Source organism: Mauremys reevesii, linkage group 10, assembly GCF_016161935.1.
Source record: "Mauremys reevesii isolate NIE-2019 linkage group 10, ASM1616193v1, whole genome shotgun sequence".
Classification (NCBI taxonomy): Eukaryota; Metazoa; Chordata; order Testudines; family Geoemydidae; genus Mauremys; species Mauremys reevesii.
Genome location: NC_052632.1, coordinates 67885441 through 67908947, shown reverse-complemented (window position 1 = coordinate 67908947; position 23507 = coordinate 67885441). Strand labels below are relative to the sequence as shown.

The 23507-nt window shown below is 38.2% G+C and overlaps 1 protein-coding gene across 4 annotated transcripts in view; it reads left to right on the top strand.

The window, feature by feature from the left end:
* SMG1 (SMG1 nonsense mediated mRNA decay associated PI3K related kinase) overlaps positions 1 to 18063 on the top strand; it is a 114753-nt gene extending 96690 nt beyond the window's left edge. For 3 of the 4 annotated variants that reach the window (XM_039490807.1, XM_039490808.1, XM_039490805.1), the window contains exons 45-63: positions 580 to 798; positions 1243 to 1433; positions 1788 to 1960; positions 2185 to 2464; positions 3767 to 4039; positions 5278 to 5512; positions 7023 to 7249; positions 7767 to 7917; positions 8001 to 8190; positions 8451 to 8920; positions 10426 to 10563; positions 10994 to 11146; positions 11483 to 11662; positions 11880 to 12107; positions 12657 to 12868; positions 13076 to 13182; positions 15045 to 15224; positions 15322 to 15428; positions 16828 to 18063. In XM_039490807.1, coding sequence (XP_039346741.1) covers positions 580 to 798; positions 1243 to 1433; positions 1788 to 1960; positions 2185 to 2464; positions 3767 to 4039; positions 5278 to 5512; positions 7023 to 7249; positions 7767 to 7917; positions 8001 to 8190; positions 8451 to 8920; positions 10426 to 10563; positions 10994 to 11146; positions 11483 to 11662; positions 11880 to 12107; positions 12657 to 12868; positions 13076 to 13182; positions 15045 to 15224; positions 15322 to 15428; positions 16828 to 16905 — 3792 coding nt within the window. In that variant the 3' untranslated portion in view covers positions 16906 to 18063. The remainder of the gene's footprint in view (positions 1 to 579; positions 799 to 1242; positions 1434 to 1787; positions 1961 to 2184; positions 2465 to 3766; positions 4040 to 5277; positions 5513 to 7022; positions 7250 to 7766; positions 7918 to 8000; positions 8191 to 8450; positions 8921 to 10425; positions 10564 to 10993; positions 11147 to 11482; positions 11663 to 11879; positions 12108 to 12656; positions 12869 to 13075; positions 13183 to 15044; positions 15225 to 15321; positions 15429 to 16827) is intronic. The other variant, XM_039490806.1, reaches the window with a different exon arrangement.
* The last annotated feature ends 5444 nt before the right edge of the window (positions 18064 to 23507 follow it).

Here is a 23507-nt window from a genome sequence, read left to right as displayed (position 1 = left end):
TAGCCCTCCAGGAAGACTATATATATGTCAAACTTACATTTCAGACTTCAGCTTTTTTTAGTGTACTGTTGTGGGTTTTTTTTTTTTAAAGTGGTGAGATTTTTATTTATTTATATATATGTTAAACAAAGGGGAAGTGGGAATTTTTTTACTCAACCATAACTCAAATGACTGAAGGGATTTTGCTTAGTTGTCATTATCTTTCCTCTTCTTTCTCTACTACTTTTCTTCTCTCTGTCTTTTCATCTCTTCACCCTTTACGCACAAATAAGAAAAGAAAAATCAGCTTTAGGGAGAGACAAATATAGAAAAATTCAGCCCCTAAGTAAATCTTTTCAAAGAGTTAGGAGCTTGTGAAGAAAGGTTAGAATGCAAACTCTGGTGCAGCTGTAACTCAAGAAAGCGCTATTTGAACTTGCAGCTATAATTGTATATACTTCAGTATATCCACCTTCAGGAAAGTTATGGATTGCTTTATTTAGCTATTCAAATATTAATGTCTATATTGTATTTAAAAACTGTGCTATTTTATGAGGGTAGCTTAACCTGACTAAACTTATTAAAATATACAAAATACAGGTTCTACATATTATGCGACGTGGGAGAGAGACTTTGCTTACGTTGCTTGAGGCTTTTGTTTATGATCCTCTTGTGGACTGGACAGCAGGAGGGGAAGCAGGATTTGCTGGGGCTGTGTATGGTGGTGGTGGCCAGCAGGCTGAAAACAAACAGAGCAAAAGAGAGATGGAAAGAGACATCACTCGTAGCCTCTTTTCTTCAAGAGTAGCTGAGATAAAGGTGAAGTAGAGTCACTACAGTAAAATGTCACATTATACTATCAGATAAAACTTCTTAAAAATGCTAAAAGTGTCATGAATAGAAATTCTTCACATTTGAAAGTAGTTTTTGCATGTTAGAAAATAGTATTTGCAATTCAGGCCCAGATTTAGGAAAGTGTCACTGTTTAGAAAGGACACTTAAGAACACGCTTAACTTTTAAGCATATGAAAGTTAAGTATGTGCTAAAGTAATTTCCTGCATTGTGCCACAGGCTTAAAATCTGAAGCCTAGAGACATAGATCAATATTTTGATCAATCTTAAAAGCTTAATGCCTGTGAGTTGAGGAAATCTGTACCCATGGATTACAGCTGAGCAGCAGCACAGAAATGAAGTACTCCCTCCTCTATCCGTTTGAATAAGTAGCACATCTATTTTTCTAATTTCTATATCTTGATTTATAGGTAAACTGGTTTAAGAACAGAGATGAAATGCTGGTTGTGCTTCCTAAGCTGGACAGCAGTTTAGAAGAGTATCTAAGCTTGCAAGAACAGTTGACGGACATTGAAAAATTGCAAGGCAAATTACTAGAAGAGATAGAATTTCTAGAAGGAGCAGAAGGAGTGGATCACCCATCTCATACATTGCAGCACAGGTATAGAAATAGCAGTGCTTCTACAATGCTTTTATTTGAGTATCTTAAAGCTTTGTTTAATATTGCACTGTTAGCACATTGCAGCTTTTTATGACTGAGATGCTGTATGCACATTGGTTAATTTTAAACGGTTACTTCGGACCAGGGATTGACAGCAGTGAGAAACTTATTCTCACAGTGCAAATACAATTTACAGAAGTGTTTTAATATATTAGTTTTAAACTTTTTCTAATATGTAATCTGTGAAAATTATGAAATAGATTTTCAGATCAGTTGAGTTAATATGGCTTTGATCAGTGTAGTTAAATATTTCTCATAGGGCGGTTAATAGATTCTGTGACTTCTATAACTCAGGTATTCTGAACACACCCAGCTGCAATCACAGCAAAGAGCTGTTCAGGAAGCAATCCAAGTGAAGCTGAATGAATTTGAGCAGTGGATAACACATTACCAAGCTGCTTTTAATAATTTAGAAGCAACACAACTTGCAAGTCTTCTTCAAGAAATTAGCACCCAAATGGACCTTGGTATGAAATAAATAGTATTGTATCCTTCTTTTGATATTTTTATCCATGAAAAAATAATTGAACTAGTATTTAAAACCAAATGTTTTCTTAACAAATGACTTAAAACTGTTCGTAATACTCTGGTTTTATACATAGAAATATGTGATTTTAAATTATGGTCATATTACATATGTGATCACCAGTAGTTACAGGAAAATAGTTAAAATTTAATCTCTTTCTTGAAGGTCCCCCAAGTTATGTACCAGCAACAGCCTTTCTGCAGAATGCTGGCCAGGCACATTTGATCAGTCAGTGTGAACAGCTAGAGGGAGAGGTTGGTGCTCTTCTTCAACAGAGGCGGTCTGTTTTACGTGGCTGTCTTGAACAGTTGCATAACTATGCAACAGTAGCTCTTCAGTATCCCAAAGCTGTATTTCAGAAACACCGAATTGAGCAGTGGAAGACGTGGATGGAAGAACTCATTTGTAACATGACAATAGAACGTTGTCAGGATCTCTATGGGAAGTAAGTTGACAGCGCAATGGATTTCCCTAGTAATTTAATCCTTGCTACTTTCAAGATACCTTCATTTTTAAGCAGGAAATGTAAAACACTGAAGTTTTGTTTTATGTTAAAATGCCATAGTCTTTCCAAGGAATGTTTCCTTTTAAGGTGCTATTGCAGACATTTTAAAAAGAAAATAGAGAACATCTTTTAAAGTGTGGTCTCACAGCTTCATCCATATAGTGACAAAACAACTATAAATATTGTTGCTTTATTTTCTGATTAATGGCTGTGCACAGCTCTAGGAAAGTGACCTTCATGGCTTAAAACAAAACAAAACCCTACACCACACCAAGCAGAGTTTTGGTCATGAAAAAAAATGCCAGAGACTCCATGAGGTCCAATAGGGACTTTGGTATTGTTATCAAATGCTGCAGCGATGGGCGGTAGAAAAACACTAAAGCACAGTGAACTGATATTTTAGCATGGTTAATGGTTTTTAATGTTAATTGTACTTCTGAAATTAGGAGACTTCTGGCTTGTTGTCCACCAATTGATCCTGAGAATAGATTTTAGTGTTAATGCTGGATTATAATCAAAAGGCAAGAAAGGTAGGATGTCCATTGACTTACATCAGTGCTGTTCTAAATTTATTGCCAACTTATTCCGTAAAGAATGTTGAAAGGTGACACTAAAGAAGGAAGTTTTCTTTTGAGTTAAAATAAGCATTGAGTATATTGATCTAGCAAATATATCTACTGTATTAGAAATGTTCTGGAAACAAAGGATCGCATTCTGGCTAATGAAGGGGAAGTGAACTTAAACTCTCCACCTCAATAAAAGGAGATGTATTCAAAACAAAAGCAGTGTTAATTTGCATTTGTATCCTGGCTTAGATCAACTCTCATGATTTTTTTGTGTGCCAGGGGAATTTGGATGGATATCATGACTTGGCCAGGCCCTTGTATATCAGCAGACTAAAACTGGTTGGAAAGAACTAAAATTTTCAGAAAGGGGTGGGGAAGGGGAATCTTGTGAATGTTTTGACATCATTTTTTTGACCAAGAGACATGATCTGCACAGGTGTTGTCCATGCACTATTGTACTCCATGTCAGGAGCCATTGAATGAGTTATCAGTCCATGATTTGACAGACGAGCCAAAGTAGGGTGGCCATCCTCCACTTTGTTCACATCTAGAATTTGGCCTAAAATATTTGATGATTCAGTTCGTGTTTAAATATGGAGTACTCTCCCTAGGGAATGGAATGCAGCTTGTTAAAGTTTCAGAAAGGAGAACTTGTCATTTTGCTGTCATTTTACAGGTATGAAATGCAGTATGCTCCTCAGCCACCTCCAACTGTATGTCAATTCATAACTGCTACAGAAATGACTCTTCAAAGATACGCAGCAGATATAAACAGCAGACTAATCAGACAGGTGGAACGTTTGAAACAAGAAGCAGTCACTGTGCCAGTTTGTGAGGAACAGTTGAAAGAAATTGAACGTTGCATTAAGGTTTTCCTTCATGAAAATGGAGAGGAGGGGTCATTGAGCCTAGCAAGTGTTATTATATCTGCTCTTTGCACCCTTACAAGGTGAGCAGTCTGTTATAAAATATACTATAGGTAGTTGATCTCCTGGTCTCTGGATAGGCTGCCCCCTATGAGAACCTTTTCCAGCCCCCTTAGTGTACCCTTTCAAGTTCCAGGCCTGTGCCTCCACTTCTTTTTGTGGTTGGGTCTTATGATCCAACCACTGTCTCTGGGTTACAGCCCCTTGGCTACCAACTGTGACTAATTCAGAAGAGCCAGCTGGGGTTGGATACTGCAAGGTTTCCCTTTTGGGAGCCTGTGACTGTATGTGTGTGATGCAGTGATGCAGAAACAGCTGATTAAAAAAGAGCATGATTTATTTTCCCAACGATACCCAGTGCTTAGAGAAGTGGATTTAAAATAAGAAACCTACATGCATATTTCCTTACCTAAGCTTTTAACCTCTTTCTCCATGGCTCGGGTGAGTTTGGCTTATTCCCCATCTCTGAGTTGGGTGAAAGAGTCTGTCCTGCTTGCAGCTTTTCCCCCCAGTCCCTGAATGTCACTCACTGTCAGCCTTTTCACTGTCACATCCTGACCAGCCTCTCTGACCACTTCCCCCCACTTTTCTGCCAGAAGCACCTTTTAAACTGATCAGGATTTTCTGATCTTTCAGGTTCTCCTTTGATCCCAGTTTAACTTTGGAAGAGTAAAACATCCTAGCCTGGATGGATCCAGCTAGGTGGTCCTTCCCCACACCACCACACTTGATGGCCCAGCCACTGTTATCTTAATTGCAGCTGCCTACCGAAGAGACTGTCTTATCTGTGTCCTTGTTTTCCCTTTCTTACCTGGCTCCTCAGCAACCCTTTTACAGCCTCCTTTGATTTCTCTCTATGCATTTAGGCAGCCAGCAATACACAATTGCTGGGAAACAGTCACACAACAGGGAAACAGTCACAGTGTTCATAAGAAATATAACAGACATTTTCCCAGGTCATCACAGATGACTTTATATTCATTTTTTGGCCAAAAAAAGGTAATTTTTTTTGCACTTGAGTTATTGACTTTAATTAGAAAATCATATTAAATGAACATATTAATATCAATTTAATATCAGTATTAAAAATCTAAATTACCATATTGCCTAGAATATACTATAAAATATGTTGCCTTTTTTAAGATCTGTTCCATTCCATGTTTTTATGGCTAGTTTATCAATTTAAGTGATAGCAAAGTAAACTTAATATGCATTAGCACATGTGCTTTTACTTGTGTAACAAAAATATTGCTTCATTTAGACGTAATCTAATGATGGAAGGTGCCGCATCTAGTGCTGGAGAGCAACTGGTTGATTTGACTTCAAGGGATGGAGCCTGGTTCTTGGAGGAGCTGTGTAGCATGAGTGGGAATGTTACCTGCCTCGTGCAGTTATTGAAGCAATGTCACCTGGTCCCACAGGACTTGGACATTCCAAACCCAATTGAAGCATCAGAAGCAGTTCACTTAGCTAATGGAGTTTACATCTCACTTCAGGTGAACTGTACTTTTATGCCATTGTTTTTTCCCAAATACATCAGCGAAGCCATATAGTTTATGTTGTGTTCCAGAAATTCTCCTAAAAAAGTATTTATAATTATTTTACATTATTACCAGAAGTCTTTTGTCAGGAATTGGTCTTAAATATCCCATTTATTCCCTGACTCTCAACCTGTTACGTTTACTATAATTACTTAATATTTAAATGACTAAAACAAACTATTAATGCAACCCAGAATTTTGAAAAAAGTTACTATTTATTAACCATGAGATATAGAAGATGGAGATAGTAACAAATTAGTCAAAATAACAGCTCCATGACTTGCTGTTATTTCATATTATTCCCTATCACTGGGAGTCCAAAAAGGTCTCCAAATGGTGTTTAAAATTTTTCATTTCTATTTATTTCTAGCTACAATTTATTTCCCTCCCCCAAAAAAACCAAGCTGTTTAAAATACGCTAAAGGAATACTTTACAGGCCTCAGTTCCCAGACGTGGGAGGGGGGAAATGATCTTAATTTTACCTACAGAAGAGTGCTTACTCATAGAAACTTTTGACTTTAAGGGTAACTCTGAATCATATGGACCAATTACTTGGTTTTCACCAGCCACCCATTTGACTGACAGGTGTGACTGTTACATTTTTGAGGGTTTTCGTGCTCCTGAGTCACTTTTGAAAAGCACTCTTTACCACCTTTATAAAGGGCTTTGAGAGTTTCTGGAGAAAGGTGATATTATATTATTAACCTGTGTTTCAGAAACATGTATGTAACTTAATTGCACTGCACACAAATAAGGCCATATTTCCTTTTGAGTTCTTGGATGAGACTTGAAAATCTTTCTAAACTAAGCTAACTAACCTTTCTTTTGGTGCATCTTGTCTTGTTTTGGAGATGGTGGGCACTGGCTGATAACTTGCACAACCTGGTTTAGCCCTCTGATACATTCTGCTTAGTGAAAACAGCGGTTCTCAAAATGAAGTCTCTGTACCACCAATCATCTGCAGAGCACTTGCAGTTAGTCCTTGCGGTGCTATAACTCCTCATTTCTAGTTGCTAAACAGCAGTCAGATAATCTAAGTCTACTTTAAATGTTTTCCAATTATTTTTCCATATTAAAAATGGTTATTTGCTACAGGGTGGTGGTTCACTCATCAGTGGGAGACTAGGTAATCTGCATAAGTCATGAAAAGGTGACAAGGTGGGCAACAGGACACTTTCTCTAAGATACTGCCTTCACTACTGTTTTAAAACCCTTTGGTTTATGTAAAATGCCATTGGGTTAGGTTTAAAACAGCTACACTAGAAGTTACAGGGCTTCCTATTCTCAATTTATATGATAAAATATTTAAAGCAAGTTTCTGATCCTTTTGCTACCCAATAGTCTCTTGTCTTCAAACAACCTTTTACTGTAGATGGCATAATAATAAAATATATAAGGCATTGCATATGACACCTAAAAAGGGAAGAAGCTATTTTTTTTCTTATTCTTGTATACTTCTGACAGGAATTGAACTCAAACTTCAGGCAGATCATTTTTCCAGAAGCTCTTAGGTGTTTAATGAAAGGAGAGTACACTTTAGAAAGTATGCTTCATGAACTGGACAATCTTATTGAACAAACAACTGATGGAGTCCCTTTGCAAACGCTGGTTGAATCTCTTCAAGCCTATTTAAGAAATGCAGCTATGGGGCTAGAAGAGGAAACACATACTCATTACATTGATGTTGCAAGGTAAATAGTTTTGTGTGTGTTTCCTTTAGTTCAAAGTCAATATGTTTTGCCATATTCTCACCTACCATATCTAATTCTTGGTTTGTCTTTAACTTGATTATTTGTTACATATGTCACCTAACAATGGATAATACTTAGTTTTTAATAGTAAAATGAGTATAAATGTGAGATTATGAAAACTTTTATATTTTAATCATCATAAATTAGACCTTAAGATGCATTTGATCGTTTGGGGTATTTCCCAAAGTTTATAGGCAATACAAGACCATTCTTTTAGCCAGACATTTTAAAAGAAAAGCTTAGGAAAATATGGAGAGGTGAGATTTCAGGAGAGCAAGTCTCTAAAATCTGAGAAGGCTGTGAACTGGAGTGAGGAATTCATAATTTTTGCAGTTCCTGCAGCAGCCATGGTTTGAATGAGTTTTCTGCACAAGACTTTCTGGTCAGATAGAATCACCAGTGGCCATAGGTATTTTTGGTACCAAAAATATTTTAATCCCCTTATCTTTTTTCCTAGAATGCTTCATGCTCAGTATGGTGAATTAATTCAGCCAAGAAATGGTTCTGTTGATGAAACTCCAAAAATGTCAGCTGGCCAGATGCTTTTGGTTGCATTTGATGGAATGTTTGCCCAAGTAGAAACTGCATTTGGATTGTTAATTGAAAAGGTATGGCTTTATTTTTCAAAATATCCTTGAGGCATAAGGCATTTATAAAACAAGAAAATAATTCTTTCCTTACTTTCATTCAGCTAAACAAGATGGAAGTACCTGTCGCATGGCGTAAGATTGATATAATCAGGGAAGCCCGGAGCACTCAAGTTAATTTCTTTGATGATGATGATAATCGACAAGTTCTAGAGGAGATTTTCTTTCTAAAGAGACTACAGACAATTAAAGAATTTTTCAGACTCTGTGGTACATTTTCTAAAACTTTGTCAGGTAAATATGCATTAATGTAAAAGAAGCCATTTTTGTTTCATAGCAATAGGAAACCTCCCTGCTCTCTACCACTTTACCTGTGATATGAGTACAGAATGAAACTAATCTGTATTTCTGTAACTTACATATTTTAAGATGCTAGTGCCTAGCAAATAAATGTAAATTCTGTCATGTAATAACATTGCTGTCTGTACAGAAAACAAATGAAATTTTTCTAGATATACAAGATGTTTATATGAAATACTGTTTCTTTTTTAAAGGATCAAGTTCCCTTGAAGATCAGAACACAGTAAATGGACCTGTGCAAATTGTCAATGTGAAAACCCTTTATAGAAATTCTTGTTTTAGTGAAGACCAAATGGCCAAACCTATAAAGGCATTTACAGCAGATTTTGTGAGACAGCTTTTAATTGGCCTTCCAAATCAAGCCTTGGGGCTTACTTTGTGCAGTTTCATCAGTGCTCTGGGAGTGGATATCATTGCTCAAGTAGAGGCTAAGGACTTTGGAGCAGAAAGCAAAGTTTCTGTGGATGACTTGTGTAAGAAAGCTGTAGAACACAATATCCAAATTGGCAAGTTCTCACAGTTGGTCATGAACAGGGCAACAGTATTGGCCAGTTCATATGACACAGCATGGAAGAAACATGATTTAGTGCGCAGACTTGAAACCAGTATTTCTTCTTGCAAGACTAGCCTTCAGAGGGTGCAATTGCATATTGCCATGTTCCAGGTAAACCATATGTAAACTCTTTCCAAAATTGTTCATCTAAAAATATGCTTTAGTTGTGTTATGCAGGCACATAAAATACATATTGCTTGTGGAGTGTATAATGAACATTGATGGATTTTTAGTAGACTTAATTTAGCTTTCAGTTTTTAAATTTTATTTAATACATAGATATGGAAGAATAGCGTAGCATGCTGGTAGCTTGTGGAGCTAGCTGCTCTCAAGAGTGCAAACATGACCATTTATAATTTAAGTTTTGGAACTAAACATATATAAACCAGTGTCCAGCTATGCCAGAAGAAGGACCAGAGACACTGGATGTGTTTAATTAAGCTATAAATGTATTCTTAAATGTCTAGCAGTACCCAGCAGACACAAGTATATGGTGCAGGTAATTCCTTAATCATTTCAGTGTGTACCAGAGGGGCTTCTGTCAGCCCTCTCCCTTACCCATTGTGGTCCTCAGCCAACCCACAGCCTGGACTTCCCCCTCTGAATAGGGGTAAGAGAGGTCTATAAAGGGAGGGGATTTGGCTCCCTGTCCTACCAGTCGAAGGGGCCCCAACCTCACCCCCCTTTCCCACTCCATTAAAGGATATCTCCTTTAAATCCTTTACTAATCCATTTTATTGGATCTCTCTATCTCTTCCCAATGGAGTACCTGCACTGGACATCCGTCCCATGTTCCCATAATGGGTTGCAATATCATAGTCTAATTCCTTTTCCTGTTTGCCCAACTAAGCCTCTCCCCACCCCAAACCAGCTGGGTGGAATGTAGGAAAAAACCCACTTGTCCAATCTGATGATGAGGGAAAAATTCCATTCCAGCCCCCTGAGAAAGGAGGAACTAGTGCAATGCCCACAGTGAAAAATCAACACCCCTGAGAAGCTCTCCTGTCAGTGTAGTTGCATCTTCACTAAAGTGCTAAAACGGCACAGCTGCACCACTGCATGTGAAGACAAGCCCTTAATGATTTCTGCTATGGAGATATTTGGTTGAGTGTAATATTGTGATAAGTCTTCCTTTTGAAATGTTTTGTATGTTTTAGAAAAGTGGAGCAGGAAATTGTTTTTTATTTTAAATGTAAATGAATTGTTTTTAAAAATAATCAGCAATAACAATTAAAATGTTAATTGCTAAACTGTTTCATAGATATTCTGTTTGTTTAAAAAACAAGTATAAAGTGTAATCAGTTTTCCTTTAGATTAATAGTACATATTTACATATTTTCTGAAGGGTTAATAATAAATGGTTAATCAATTTAGTCCAACAGGGCAGTACATTATTTATATCCATGGCTTATAACCATCTGTATCACCTTCTACCGATGTTTATAACTATGATGCCTGCTGCTTATATCTGTAAAATATTTGCCATTTATTGTTTAATCCTTTATAAATATACCCTTGATACAAAGTGTAACCATAATGTTAGAATTAATGTCTTAAAGTTTAATATTTTTTAAAGAAATTATATAAACTTCAATACAAATATTTTTCTGAAAAAGTGGCAGCATGAAGATCTCCTTATCAGTCGCCCACAAGCCATGTCCATTACTCCTCCACCCCGTTCTGCAATTTTAGCCAGCATGAAAAAGAAACTTCATACGCTCAGCCAGATCGAAGCTTCAATTGGAACAGTTCAGGTATTTTTCTTTTCTGGGGTGTGTTTTTGCAGCATGCATAAATGTGAATTCTTTCTCATTGTACTAATGCAGTCCACACATTCCAAAAGCGTCCACCTCTTGCTCACCATGATTCTGGTTAGCCATTGTGAGCTAACATCTTTTACCTGGACCTGTTAGTTTGAGTTGCCTTTCTCTGTCCCACCTTTTGCGTATGATTCCATTATTTCATCTCTCTGCCTCAGCAGACACAGCATTCTCTGCTTGGGATGGCAGAAAATTTGCTCCATGACTAAATACCCAGATATAGAAATCATACTTCTCCTGAAGGCTGAGACACTTATCTTTCAATAGGAAGGGTAGTCCCATGGGTAGAGTGGTTTAACCAAAAAAAAAAAAAGGCTTTGTGTTTTTTGCAGTTTTTTGATTCAGCATCATTTTCTCGATATAGGAGAAGCTAGCAGCACTTGAAGCCAGCATTGAGCAGCGTTTGAAATGGGCAGGAGGTGCCAATCCTGCGTTGGCCCCAGTCCTACAAGATTTTGATGCCACTATTGCTGAAAGAAGAAACCTTGTCCTTAAAGAGAGTCAAAGAGCAAGTCAGGTAGTATAAGCTATTTCACTGATTAGTGTTGGTTTATTTGAGAATTTAGGAAAGTTTGTTCAGCCCTACTGCAGGTAGGGTTTGGAAAAATCTCTGGTGCCAGGAAAGGCAGTTGGCTATTTTGGGGAATTCCAGAGCTTATCCCAACTGCTTTTAAATTAGAAAAATGTATATAATGTTGTTGCCCATGAATTGACACAGTTTTTACTACTGCCTGCTTTGAGTGCTCTTTTCTAGAAGTAGACTTGCAGATAAAAGCCTAGAAGCATCATTGTGTTTTTATTTGATGTAATATGCAATTTAATTGGGGTGGTTTTCACTTTTTCTGCTTTGTAGGTTACTTTCCTCTGCAGTAACATAATTCATTTTGAAAGTTTACGCACTAGAACAGCAGAAGCCTTGAGTCTTGATACTGCATTATTTGAACTTATCAAACGTTGTCAACAAATGTGTTCATTTGCATCACAGTTTAACAGTTCGGTCTCTGACCTGGAGCTACGTTTACTTCAGAGAGTGGTGAGTAAAGTTGATGGGGGAGATGGATTGTAAAATACAACATAATTACAAAACTTATGAATGGCTTCTCCACTTTATTTTCACTTATTAGTTTTGTGTGCTTGTTTTAGCAAGGAAAGTGTATTTGGTTAAATCCGTTTAGCAGTAGACATAAAATGGAAGTACTTGTATAGTAAATTATTGTATCTAGATAGCGCTTAAAATTTTCTTTTTTCAGGGCACCAATCTTGAACATCCTATTGGTAGCTCTGAATGGCTTCTCTCAGCTCACAAACAACTAACCCAGGACATGTCTACGCAGAGGGCAGTGCAAACAGAGAAAGAACAACAGATAGAAACAGTTTGTGAAACAATTCAGAATCTGGTTGATAGTATTAAAACTGTGCTTACTGGTCATAACAGACAACTTGGAGATGTCAAACATCTGCTGAAAGCCATGGCAAAGGTAATGCCCAAAACTTCCATTGTTTTGTTATAGAAGACCTACCTAGTGTTCAAGAAAAAAAAAATTACCAGAGTATTCATGTTAGGCTACCTCATGGTATTCCCTAAAATTAAATATTTAATAATGGTGATTCCTGCTTATGTACATAGGGCTGAACTGATTAACACTTTGAGATCAAAGAAATTTTACTCAAGGGTATATTGAGTAAAGGGGTTCTGGAACATTGTGCAGGTATCAGGTCAGAGTTATACAGGTTGATCAAATATTGGTAGACCTAAGGCTTGCCTTTCTTGTACGCATGTCTCTGTTTCTGTTTTAATCCACATGCGCACACAAACCTTTTAAAAATTTTGCACATGTCCAACATTTCCTTTTCAAGTTAGATAAATCTGAAGAAAATTTTTCTTCTATTGAAATTACAGTCACTTATGTATGTGGTGTTCATAGGAAAACCCATCAAAGGCTGTAGAAGCAGGGCAACTGCTAAGCTTTTCTATGATACAGAACAAAGCAAACATGAATCTTAACGCCTAGTTTCTTTGTTTATAGGATGAAGAAGCCGCTCTTGCAGATGGTGAAGATGTTCCCTATGAGAATAGTGTTAGGCAGTTCTTGGGTGAATATAAATCATGGCAAGACAATATTCAGACAGTTTTGTTTACATTAGTTCAAGCTATGGGTCAGGTCCGCAATCAGGAGCATGTTGAAATGCTGCAGGAAATAACTCCCACCCTGAAAGAACTCAAAACACAGAGTCAAAGGTAAAGCTATATCTTCTGTATGATTATACAGAATTTTCTTTTCTGTTTACTTATGTAAATAAAACCAGACACACACAGCATTCTAGTTCTTTTCCAATCTATTTGCAGAATTTCACTTCATTTTTACTCAGGTTTTCATTTGGGATTTTCAAGTAACATACTATAACTGAATGTATAAATGTTTATGGACTTTATTATGTTTCCTAGTGTCTACAATAATCTAGTGAGTTTTGCATCACCCTTAGTCACGGATACATCAAATGAATGTTCAAGCCCAACATCAACTGCTACATATCAGCCAACCTTTGCTGCAGGTAACATTTGGGAAAGTATCAAATCAAACATGATGGATTTTTTAGCAACAACATTTTTAGCAAAAAAAACAAAAATTGCTTTATAAAATTTACTGTAAATGTAACCAGTGAGTTAGTTCGTGAGTGTGTCCCTTTTCTTAAATAAAAATATACTGTAAAATTGAAAAATTTATATCACATAAAGTAGCCTCCACTTCAAACCACAAATCCCAGAAAATTTATTAAATTTTTTTTATACTCCTTGTTGTGCTTCATGCTCCATATCAAATATACTGTAAATGCACCAGGACCTGATAGTCCAGAACCCTCCGTCTACCTTATGAACAAAGAATGAGTTAGTGGTGCTTTGCTTTGATACCCCGATATTTGGTAAATAGCCTCACAATCTAGTTTTGAATGGGTCGAGATTAATTTTAAAACATCTGAATTTATAAATGTCAACAAGACTTACTTTGTAAAAATGCAGTTACCCAAAGACCATTATTGCTGTCCATATAAGCTCAAATTCCCATGTAAGGGTTTATTGTAAAATCAGTACTTGGAGTGAGTTTACATTCTAACTCCTATTGATAATAGGAATAGCTTGCATAAGTTCTTCGCAACAGTGGAATCTTTTAACCTCGTGTAAATACATGGTTTACAAAACAAAAAAAAAATTCTGGTTTAGTTTTGTGAGGTGAGGAAGTAAAATGGGAGCAGAAATGAGGAAGTCTGGGGAGCAGAAGAGAAAAGAGCTGCGGTAGGATCATGCATTTGTATATGTATTGAAATGCTGTGTGTGGCTCTCAGATATGTGTTGTGCATATATAGAAAAATAAAGGATTAAATCTCTACAGTGTACTGTTTTGGCACTCTTACTACACCTGTTTCTCAAAGAGAAAATATCAAACTTTTTGTGAAACAGGTATTTCTTACAGACTATGTGTGTGTGTATATACCAAGTTTTAATTAAAAATATTAGTTGTATCCAAACTTAGTTTGAACTGTTAGTCTGAAAGGACACTTTTTAAATAGCTGATGGAGTTTTCATTCAGACTTTCCAAATTTTTGTCGGGGCTGAAAATAAGCATGACAAATTCTATACTAAAGGATGTGTTTTTTGAAAATTAATATTGATTTGCCTTGTAAACCATATAGCTTCCTTCAGTCCATTCTGCGCACACAGTTCAATAGTAATGTACATGCACAGAAGGTGTGTGTCCTGTAGGCATATGGAGGTGACCTCAAGCACTCAGACCAGGCTGTCTAACAAATGGCCCGGTTAAAAAAGTTTCTGGAGTGCCACGTTCTCCTCAGGCCTGTGGGGTAGAGGAGCATATGGAGAAAAGGTGGATGGAAAACCAAAAGGCCAGTAACTTAGCTAGTAACTTAGCTAGTAACAGTGAAGCTGCCGTGAGAGACAGGTAGCTGCAGGCTTGGTGCAGAAGAAAGAAGGGGAGGAGAGAGAGGTCATAATAGCTGGAGAGAGGAGATGAAGAAAGTTTAAGGGGCAGAAGAGAGCAATATGCCGAGGCTAATTCTGCTGTTCAGTAGTTGGACAGGATTTGTGGATGGGATGAGAAGGCCAGTGTACAAACTAAAAAAAAAAAAAATCTGTTTAGTGTCAGGAATCCAAATCCCAGGACCATGGAGTTGAATTTGCTTATTCATTGATATGCTAGTTACTAATGGGAATACCTTGGCTGCTAATCATCTCCCAGAAACTTGTTTTAGAGAACTAGGAAGTTAATGACCTGTTTATATATGTTTCCTCTTATTTAGAATGTTCATTTTTACATTTAAATGTGAGTGTAAAAACAAATCAGTTTTAGTAATACTTTTCTCCATTCTGTTGCTCAAATGATTAAATATTATCTTTACAGCAGTGCGTAGCAATACAGGACAGAAGACCCAGCCAGAGGTCATGTCGCAGAATGCAAGAAAGCCAATTCAGAAAAATCTTGCTACGTCAGCAGATACGCCTCCAAGCACAGTTCCAGGAACTGGCAAAAGTGTCGCCTGTAGTCCTAAAAAGGCCGTCAGGGACCCTAAAACAGGAAAGGGTAAATAGTGGAGTAAAAAGGGTTGTAAAATGTGTTAATGTGCTTCAATATGTACTGTTAAATGTAGCTGATTGTTTGTTTGAATTTGCATTTTTAGCTGTGCAAGAAAGGAATTCATATGCAGTTAGTGTGTGGAAGCGAGTCAAAGCCAAGTTAGAGGGCCGAGATGTGGATCCCAACAGGAGAATGTCTGTTGCTGAACAGGTGAGTTGAATTTGGTAAAAGTTTAAGTAACAGCCCTTGTTAACAATACTTGCAATAAATTATCAATTTACTTATTTATCATTCGTTAAAGCTTGATTGCAAAACTGAAACCTACAGTGAGTGGTCTCAGAATTGGTTAATCCACATTGGAATATTGTGCTCTGTCCTGGTTGTTTTATGGAAAAGAGGGCCAGTGGGAGGGATAGAATGGGAAGCAGTATTGCTACACTAGATCTAGTTTGGGAGAGCAGGAAGAGGGGCATGTGATAGTGAACAACAAATTAGACGTGTCTTCACAATACAGTGTGGGAGCAAAAGCACCCAGTGCAAGTTTAGGCTATATATGCAGAGAGTGTCACTGCAGATTAGGGAGGCTCTAGTGTAAAGTGCATCTGTAATATTCTATTTAGGCAGCAGGAAGTTCAGTAAAAACTATGTCATATATATATTTACTTTAGTGACCCAAAGTTCTCATTCTTGTTAGCTCTTCAGAGCCAACACAATTAAGTGTGTTCTTTTTTTCATGCGTCAGAATGGTTGCCTTTTGTGCATACCTTTGCAACTCCCTGTCTTTAATAAGTAACATAAAGGGCATAATTTCCCTGTGAATTTCAGCATTACAAAAAAATGCTTATTTTTACACACACAGGTTTCATTGACTTCAATGGCATTACTTATCTAATTCAAACAGGAATTCAAGGAAGTCCTATGGCCTGCTATGCAGGAGGTGCTAGATGATTGTAATGATCATTTCTGGCTATATAATTTATGTATATATGAAAAGCTGAGCATGTTCTTAAATGTTTGCAGCACTAGGCTTTAAAGAGGATACTTGGTCTTTCCTTTTCTGAAACTCTGTTTAATAGGCAGCAGGTTTAAAGCAAACAAAAGGAAGGACTTTCACACAACACAGTCAATCTGAGGAACTTGTTTCCAGGGGATGTTGTGAAGGCCAAAACTATAGCAGGGTTCAAAACAGAATTAGATAAGTTCATGGAGGATCGGTCCATCAATGACTATTAGCCAAAGTGATCAGGGATGCAACACCATGCTCTGGGTGTCCTTAGTCTCTGACTGCCGTAACCTGGGAGTGAACGACAGAGGATGGATCATTCAATGATTGCCTGTTCTGTTCATTCCTTCCGAAGCATCTGGCATTGGCTGCTGTCGGAAGACAAGATACTGGGCTAGATGGAGCGTTGGTCTGACCCTGTATGGCTGTTCTTATGTAGATTTGTATGAATAAATGAATTGAACATTTAACATTTACTTAAATTCACTACAAAAGTTTCTAAATGTTAAGTCCTAGTCAGCAAGTACTTTATCAGTTAACTATGATTTGAAAATGCATTCAGTTGCGCTAGTTTTAATAGCTTTTATTTATTTGTCTCTTTAATAGGTTGACTTTGTGATTAAGGAAGCAACTAATCTAGATAACTTGGCTCAGCTGTATGAAGGTTGGACAGCCTGGGTATGAATAGGAAGAAAGCAGATCAGTCTGGTTCAGCAAGGTCAGACATCCACCAGAATCAACTCGGCCTCAGGCATCCATAGCTGCACCACAGTCGGTGGTGATGCATACTGGGGCTTAATCTGAGGAAACCTAGGAAATCTCGGTGCACTGGGAAGTGAATCCTGCAGGATAGCTGCACTCAGGGATATGCTAAACACAATGGTCTGCAACCCCCCAGGGTCAAGGGTGAAAGCTCACCGCCTGAACAACACGGTTGTCTTTCTGCTACAGAAGAACTGCAAACGTGTCAGGGGGTTAGCTGCAGAAAAGAAATCGGAATGCTACAAACCGCAGAGTGATTGGAACTCAATTCCACCTGACCCTGTGAACAATTCAGGAAACATCAAACCCTGTTCAAAGAAAAACAGGAAAATGGGGCCGTGAAGAAATCACAGCAAAGGGAGATTTGATGCATTTAGATTCTTGTTACTCTTGTTGGTTGGAAACAGTGCTGGTTGAGTTGACCAGTTAGTAAAAAGGCTACAAGATATGAACTTCAGAAATGGACTGAAAGCAAAGAGCTGTATCAGATACACACTACATTGGAAGAACTTCTGAGATAGAAGAAAAAGCCTTTGTGTCTTCCCCCTCCCCCCCACCCCCCCGTCCCATCCCCTTGGCTTATTCTTGTAGTTTAGGTGTACTTCCAATATACTTTTTATTTCAATCCTTGTATTTCACAGTTTAGTCAAATTAACAACATAATTTTTTGTTTGGTAAACAGGAAAATTTCCAAAAGCACTGAAAATATTGAACATTCATTGATTATTTCTGAGTTGGCTGATCAAATGCAAAATGTAATTTTGGTTACTTTAAAATCATTTCTGTGATTTTTATCATGTACAGTTTCTCAAGATTGTCACTGTGCATTTAAAAGTAATGAATCTAGCAGGCATTTGATTTAATGTGCACTTCCCTCTGCTTGCAGTGTAAACTTTTTTTGTAATTCAGAATTGTCCCTCAAATCTCATTCTACTGTGATTGCTGTAGTTTCTTTGGTAAAATGTAGCTAATCCAATGTAATCTTTACCTTTTTTAAAACCAGGATAGAGTATCTAGTAGAGTTTTACATTGTTGATGACAGATAAACAAACAATAAAGTGATATTCTGGTGGAGGTAGAGTGATATGCTTTTTAATTCACGTTCTTAATGCTTCAGTTTACACTTGTAAATTATTGTGCTTCAGTTTACTGGGGTTTTCAGGACCTATACATCTAATATTAAAATGACGAACTATCCAATTTTTGTTCAACTCATTTGAAAAGATTTGTGCAAAGTAATTTTTGCTTTGCCATATGACTTCAGTAGATAGTTGTTCAATAATGCATTGATAATTAATTTCTTACCATCAAGATTTTCTTAAATTCGGCTCTGCACTCCGTGTGGTTATGGTCAGAAAAGTTTCTATAAAAATGGCATCTACTTAACAGATCTACTTTCAGTTCGTACTGTGCCATATCTGCCTATTGACTAAAATATTTTTCCACTGTTTTATTCTTTAGACTATATGGACTGTGCCATACTATGGAAGAGATGAGCTGGTTCTTTTTGTGGCTCATGCACTTAGCACAATTCTGTTCCAATTACAGAATCTATTACTAGTGGTGATGTCCAAGACAGAAGGCACATTGCTGGACTCTTTGATCCCAGATGAATTTACAGGACTGGTGTAAAAATCATTTCTCTATTTGTAAACTCAGCAAATTTGGTATAAAAGCCATTGAAAGATGATAAACTTGGAATTCCATTTTAGCCACTTAGAACGTGTGCCATTTTAGCCACCTTTCAGAGTAAAAACACACTTTAAATACTGAGCTACCCAAAATGTTTTTTTTTTTTTAAATCAAAACTTAATCATAATTAAATATCTTGGGCCAAGTTCACCACTTGCATGAGCTGACACAATTTTCATTTATGTTAATAGAGTTGCACTTGCTTATGTGAGTGGAGAGCTTGGCCTGTAGCTAGAGTAGTGATTATCAAATAACACAAATTAACAACAGGCATAAGTAACAGAAGAACATACATTATTTTACATATTTACCATGCGTTACCTCTTCTGCCTTCTCAGTAGGTCCTAGGCAGATCTGCGTTCACTCTCCTTTTGCCAGTCTTTCATGGACATACACCTTAGTGTTAGATATTCCAACAAAACTATGGCCTTTTTTGCATTCTGATTGCCTGACTAGGTGTAGGGAAGTCACAGGCTATATGTTTATTGATACTCATGACAAATGCATTCCAATATCAATGCTTTCGAAACCCTCTGCCATGACATGTATTGCAAGAAATAGTGTTTGAATGTTGAAAGCAAAGAAAATTCATATGCCTAACAAGACACTCTCACTGCTAGTCCATTTTACTTTTTCTCCACTTTCAAATAACCTTACAAACAATCTGTATTGGAGCACCATAGTAATAAGACTGTATTATACATGCTGTTTTATTTCTTGGAAGCGGGGGGAGGGAAGGGTTAATGCACTCACCTGTGGCTCATGTATTATACCTCTGCTATCCAGAAATGAAACGCTTGTGTGGAGATGGGTTCTTTACTGCCTAACTGAATAAAGTTTAAAAAGAAACTCAGCTTGTATTCTTAGTTTCCTTGTATGGTATTCTAAATTACTGTTGTTTTTGTAAGTTGTAGGGAGAGGGACAAAATTAAATCATCTTAAATGGCCTGCAAGTGCCAAATTTAGACCTTTAGAATTAAGCATATGTGTAACTTCGGCTTCAGTAGGACTTCTCACATGCTAAGCCTCAGTGAACTGGGGTTGTAAACATTTTTTTCTTGATAAATATGCAGATTCAATATAAAGTTAGGGAAACCTAGTGTGTGCAGTAGAATCTTCTTATGAGTTAATCTTAATAGTGGACTTAATCTAATTACATTTTTTAAAAGACAAGACATAGCTTTATGAGCTGGATGAAACCATGTTATGGGCTGAGTTTAAACCTCCAAGTTGATGCATAAACAAAGCCTACATTTAAGATAGTTGTAAGAGACAGTTAAGGGGCCATGCCTAAGAATCTGCCCAGAAAATACTACCAAGGGGGTTGATGGATTGACTGGGTATTATGACCGTGTGGGTGTGAGAGAACACAGGAAAAAACCAGGAACAGACAAGACTGCAAGAGGGAAAAAAGCAAGAGACACACAGTAGTCTGTGAGCAAAGTGTGACCCTGGAAAAAGCCAGAGAGCTTTTGGGTCTGGGTTGGCTGTAGAGGTTGGGGGGGCGGGTAAGCTATGAAACTGCTCCTTTTTGTTCTTGGTTCCTTCTGCACTCAGAGATGCGGGTTTTGTAAATAAGAATACAGCAAAGAAATGTGACTACCCCTAATTTCTGTATCCCCAAGGTCCTGAACTTTGACTAGTTGCTCAGTTCAAAAGGGGCTTCCCTGTTGTCAGGAGTGGGATTCATTTTTCAAGGAGAGAAATTGTGAGCTGGTATCCTTTTGAACCAAGATGGACCAAATAAATGAAGGTGCTTGTGGAAATCAGAAAAGGCCAGCAGGATTTAAAACAAGGCCTAAATCAGGAACTGGAGATTGCCAATGGAATTAAAACAAGACCTGGAGGTTTCCCAGAAAGGGCCCAGAGATGGCTTTCAGGCTGAGATGAGATCCCTGTTGGAGCAGCAGCTACAGAGTGCCCGGACAGATTGAGAAACCCAGCTGCAAGACACCAAGGATGGAATGGTGAAACAGATTGACAAAGTGATCGATAATCTGACTGTCATAGGCCAGAAGTTTTTCCACAAAATAATGCAGACCAAAAAGGCTTTGTCCAGTTTGGAACTTGCTAACTGAGATGAACTGCAGTAAGAACTTGAGCTAAAAATTCAGCTACAGAAGGAAACCAGAGTCACTCACTGACCATAGTGGAAGACAACTACCTGAATGAGGAATTGAGCCAACCAGAAAACTTGGATAAGACCAGACATTTACAATGGTTTTCTACCCCATTTGTAACTCACACATGCCCTGAGGGGAGAGATCAGGTTCTCTCAGCTCAAATGATGCAAAAGACCCACTATCTTTGAGGGGAAAACTCTCTGGGAGGCTAATTTGGCTCAGTTCAACATTATAACTCAATGACTGGGAAGCGGGACAGAAAGGGGGATTATTAGCCACCAATTTAGGTGGCCCAGCTCTGATTGTGTTGCAGAACCTATGCCCAGAAAAGAGGCTGTAGTTATGTCTACACTATAAATATTGGTAATGCAATTTACATTGGCATAAAGCTGCCATAGTTAGTACATCATTTGTGCATGCGCACACGTGGCTACTTTGTTGGCATTATGAGTACCCGCCGTGAGTGCTTGTGTCAATGCACAGGTAGATATCCCTGTGCCACTCACCACTACCTGGCACATTATTGGGAAATTTTCACAATGCATTTTGGGGTAGAAACAAATCACACAGGGGTAACTAGGAGCAAGGGATCAAGTTCCCTTCTTATAACTTTCTCTATCACATAATGCCATCCAAGGTTGCAACGGGGGGAGCAAGAAAGCTAACCAGTAGCCTGTGAGCACAGTGACCCTCAGAGAAAGCTTTTGGGTCTGGTGTTGGCTAATGTGGTTTGGGGGCTGGTAAGCTAAAAAACTGCTCCTTTTTGTTATTGGGTCCTTCTGCATACAGACATACAGGACTTTGTACATTCCTTGTAAATAAACAAGATTGTGTTAAATAAATACCTGGCTACCACCAATTTCTGTTTCCAACTGAAAACCCACAAAGCCCTGAACTTTGGTTACCCACTAGGACCAAAAAGGGTCAACAATAGCATATCTTTTGATACAAAGCCATATACATAAGTAAACTACTGAATAATCCTTAACAAAACTGACATTTAATACCTATTTTTTCCTCAGGGCATACTAAAAGAACAGAATTCTTTCCTGCAGGTTGGAAAAGCTGTTTAGCTTTGCTATGCAAAACCAGAATTAAACATTTTATTAAAGCTAATGTTAAAAAACTTATATAATACACAGGTTAATAAAATAGTGTCTTAGATTATCCACAAATACAAAGTTTGTTTTAAAAGTCATAAGATACATATAGTGCATGATCAGCAATAACACAAATGTAGGTGAATATAATTTTAACAATACAGTTTAGATATTAGAATCCGAATACTCGGGTACATCACTCATGAAAAGTTGTGCAGAGTTTGTTGTGGAAAGCAAAACATATCACAGAGTGAAGATTGTCCCTTAGTTATAGAATTTAAGGTAGGTTGTCTATTTAGAAAATACAATCCATCACGTGCACTTTCCTCAGCTAAGATAATTGGAGCCGTACTTTGTGACTCATGTCAGAATTTTGCCCATAGGTTTTACCTTCAGTAAACTGGCCATTAAGTCACCATTTTGAGGTTCTCGTGAATTGATTTCTCATAAAAGTTAAATTCCAAGTGGCTTTGTAGTTTTCAGTTGTAACACAAATACTGATAGCAGTGGAACTTTAATACAGGAAAAACAGCTACAGTACCAGTTCCAAGTCTAAAGAGAATTAGCACTGTAAGTTCATGTATATGGAGGAAGTATTGTCCAGTCGTTAGGGTGCTAGTCTTGGATTTGGGAGACCTTGGCCTGGTCTACACTAGGAGTTTGTCGAATTTAGCAGCGTTAATTCGACTTAACCGTGCACCCGTCCACACCAGGGAGCTAATTAGTTCGACCTAGAGGGCTCTTTAGTTCGAATTCTGTACTCCTCCCCAGCGAGGGGAGTAGCGCTAAATTCGACATGGCTATGTCGAATTAGTCTATGTGTGGATGGAAATCGACCTTAGTAGCTCCGGGAGCTATCCCACAGTGCACCACTCTGTTGACGCTCTGGACAGCAGTCCGAGCTTTGATGTTCTGACCAGCCACACAGGAAATGCCCAGGGAAAATTTGACACGCTCCGGCGCCTTGTGGATGTTCTGCAGGACCGCAGGCAGGAGGACAGAGCCCCCCTGCACTGTATCTGCAACCGCCCTCCCCCGCCACAAAGTCCCAAACCCCCCTCACCCAAAGTAACAAGAAGGAGGGGCGACAGGGGCTGTGAAAACTGTCACTGCACCCCTGCAGAGTGCACAAATACAAGAAGGCTCTCATTCCCTAAATGTTGAGAAGTCTTTCCCTTCCTGGCTCACCGAAGCCCCAATCCCAGTTTCATCCCCTAACTGTGTAGTTGATTATTAAACGTAGTTTGCTGTTAATTACTGTTTCCGTCAAGTTTTTCTACAGAAGACTGTCGGGGGGGGAGAAAAGGGGTTGTTAATTGCATAGGACAGTCACCTTTACCAGGGTACAGACACGGGGGCAGGATCAACAGCAGGTCACACACACAGTGCAGTCTGTAGGCACCCTGGTCAGTCTGGGAGGTGTTTTCCATGTTCTGTGTGGGTGGGGGGTACGTGACTTTGTGGCATGGGAGGGCGGTTACAGAACTTATGCAGCGGTCCTTGTCCCGGACCACGGAGCCACGCAGCAGGGGAATCTGTAACTGTCCTCCCCCGCCACAAGGTCACGTAGCCCCCCGCACACAGAGTCCCGAAAAGGAGGGATGGCAGG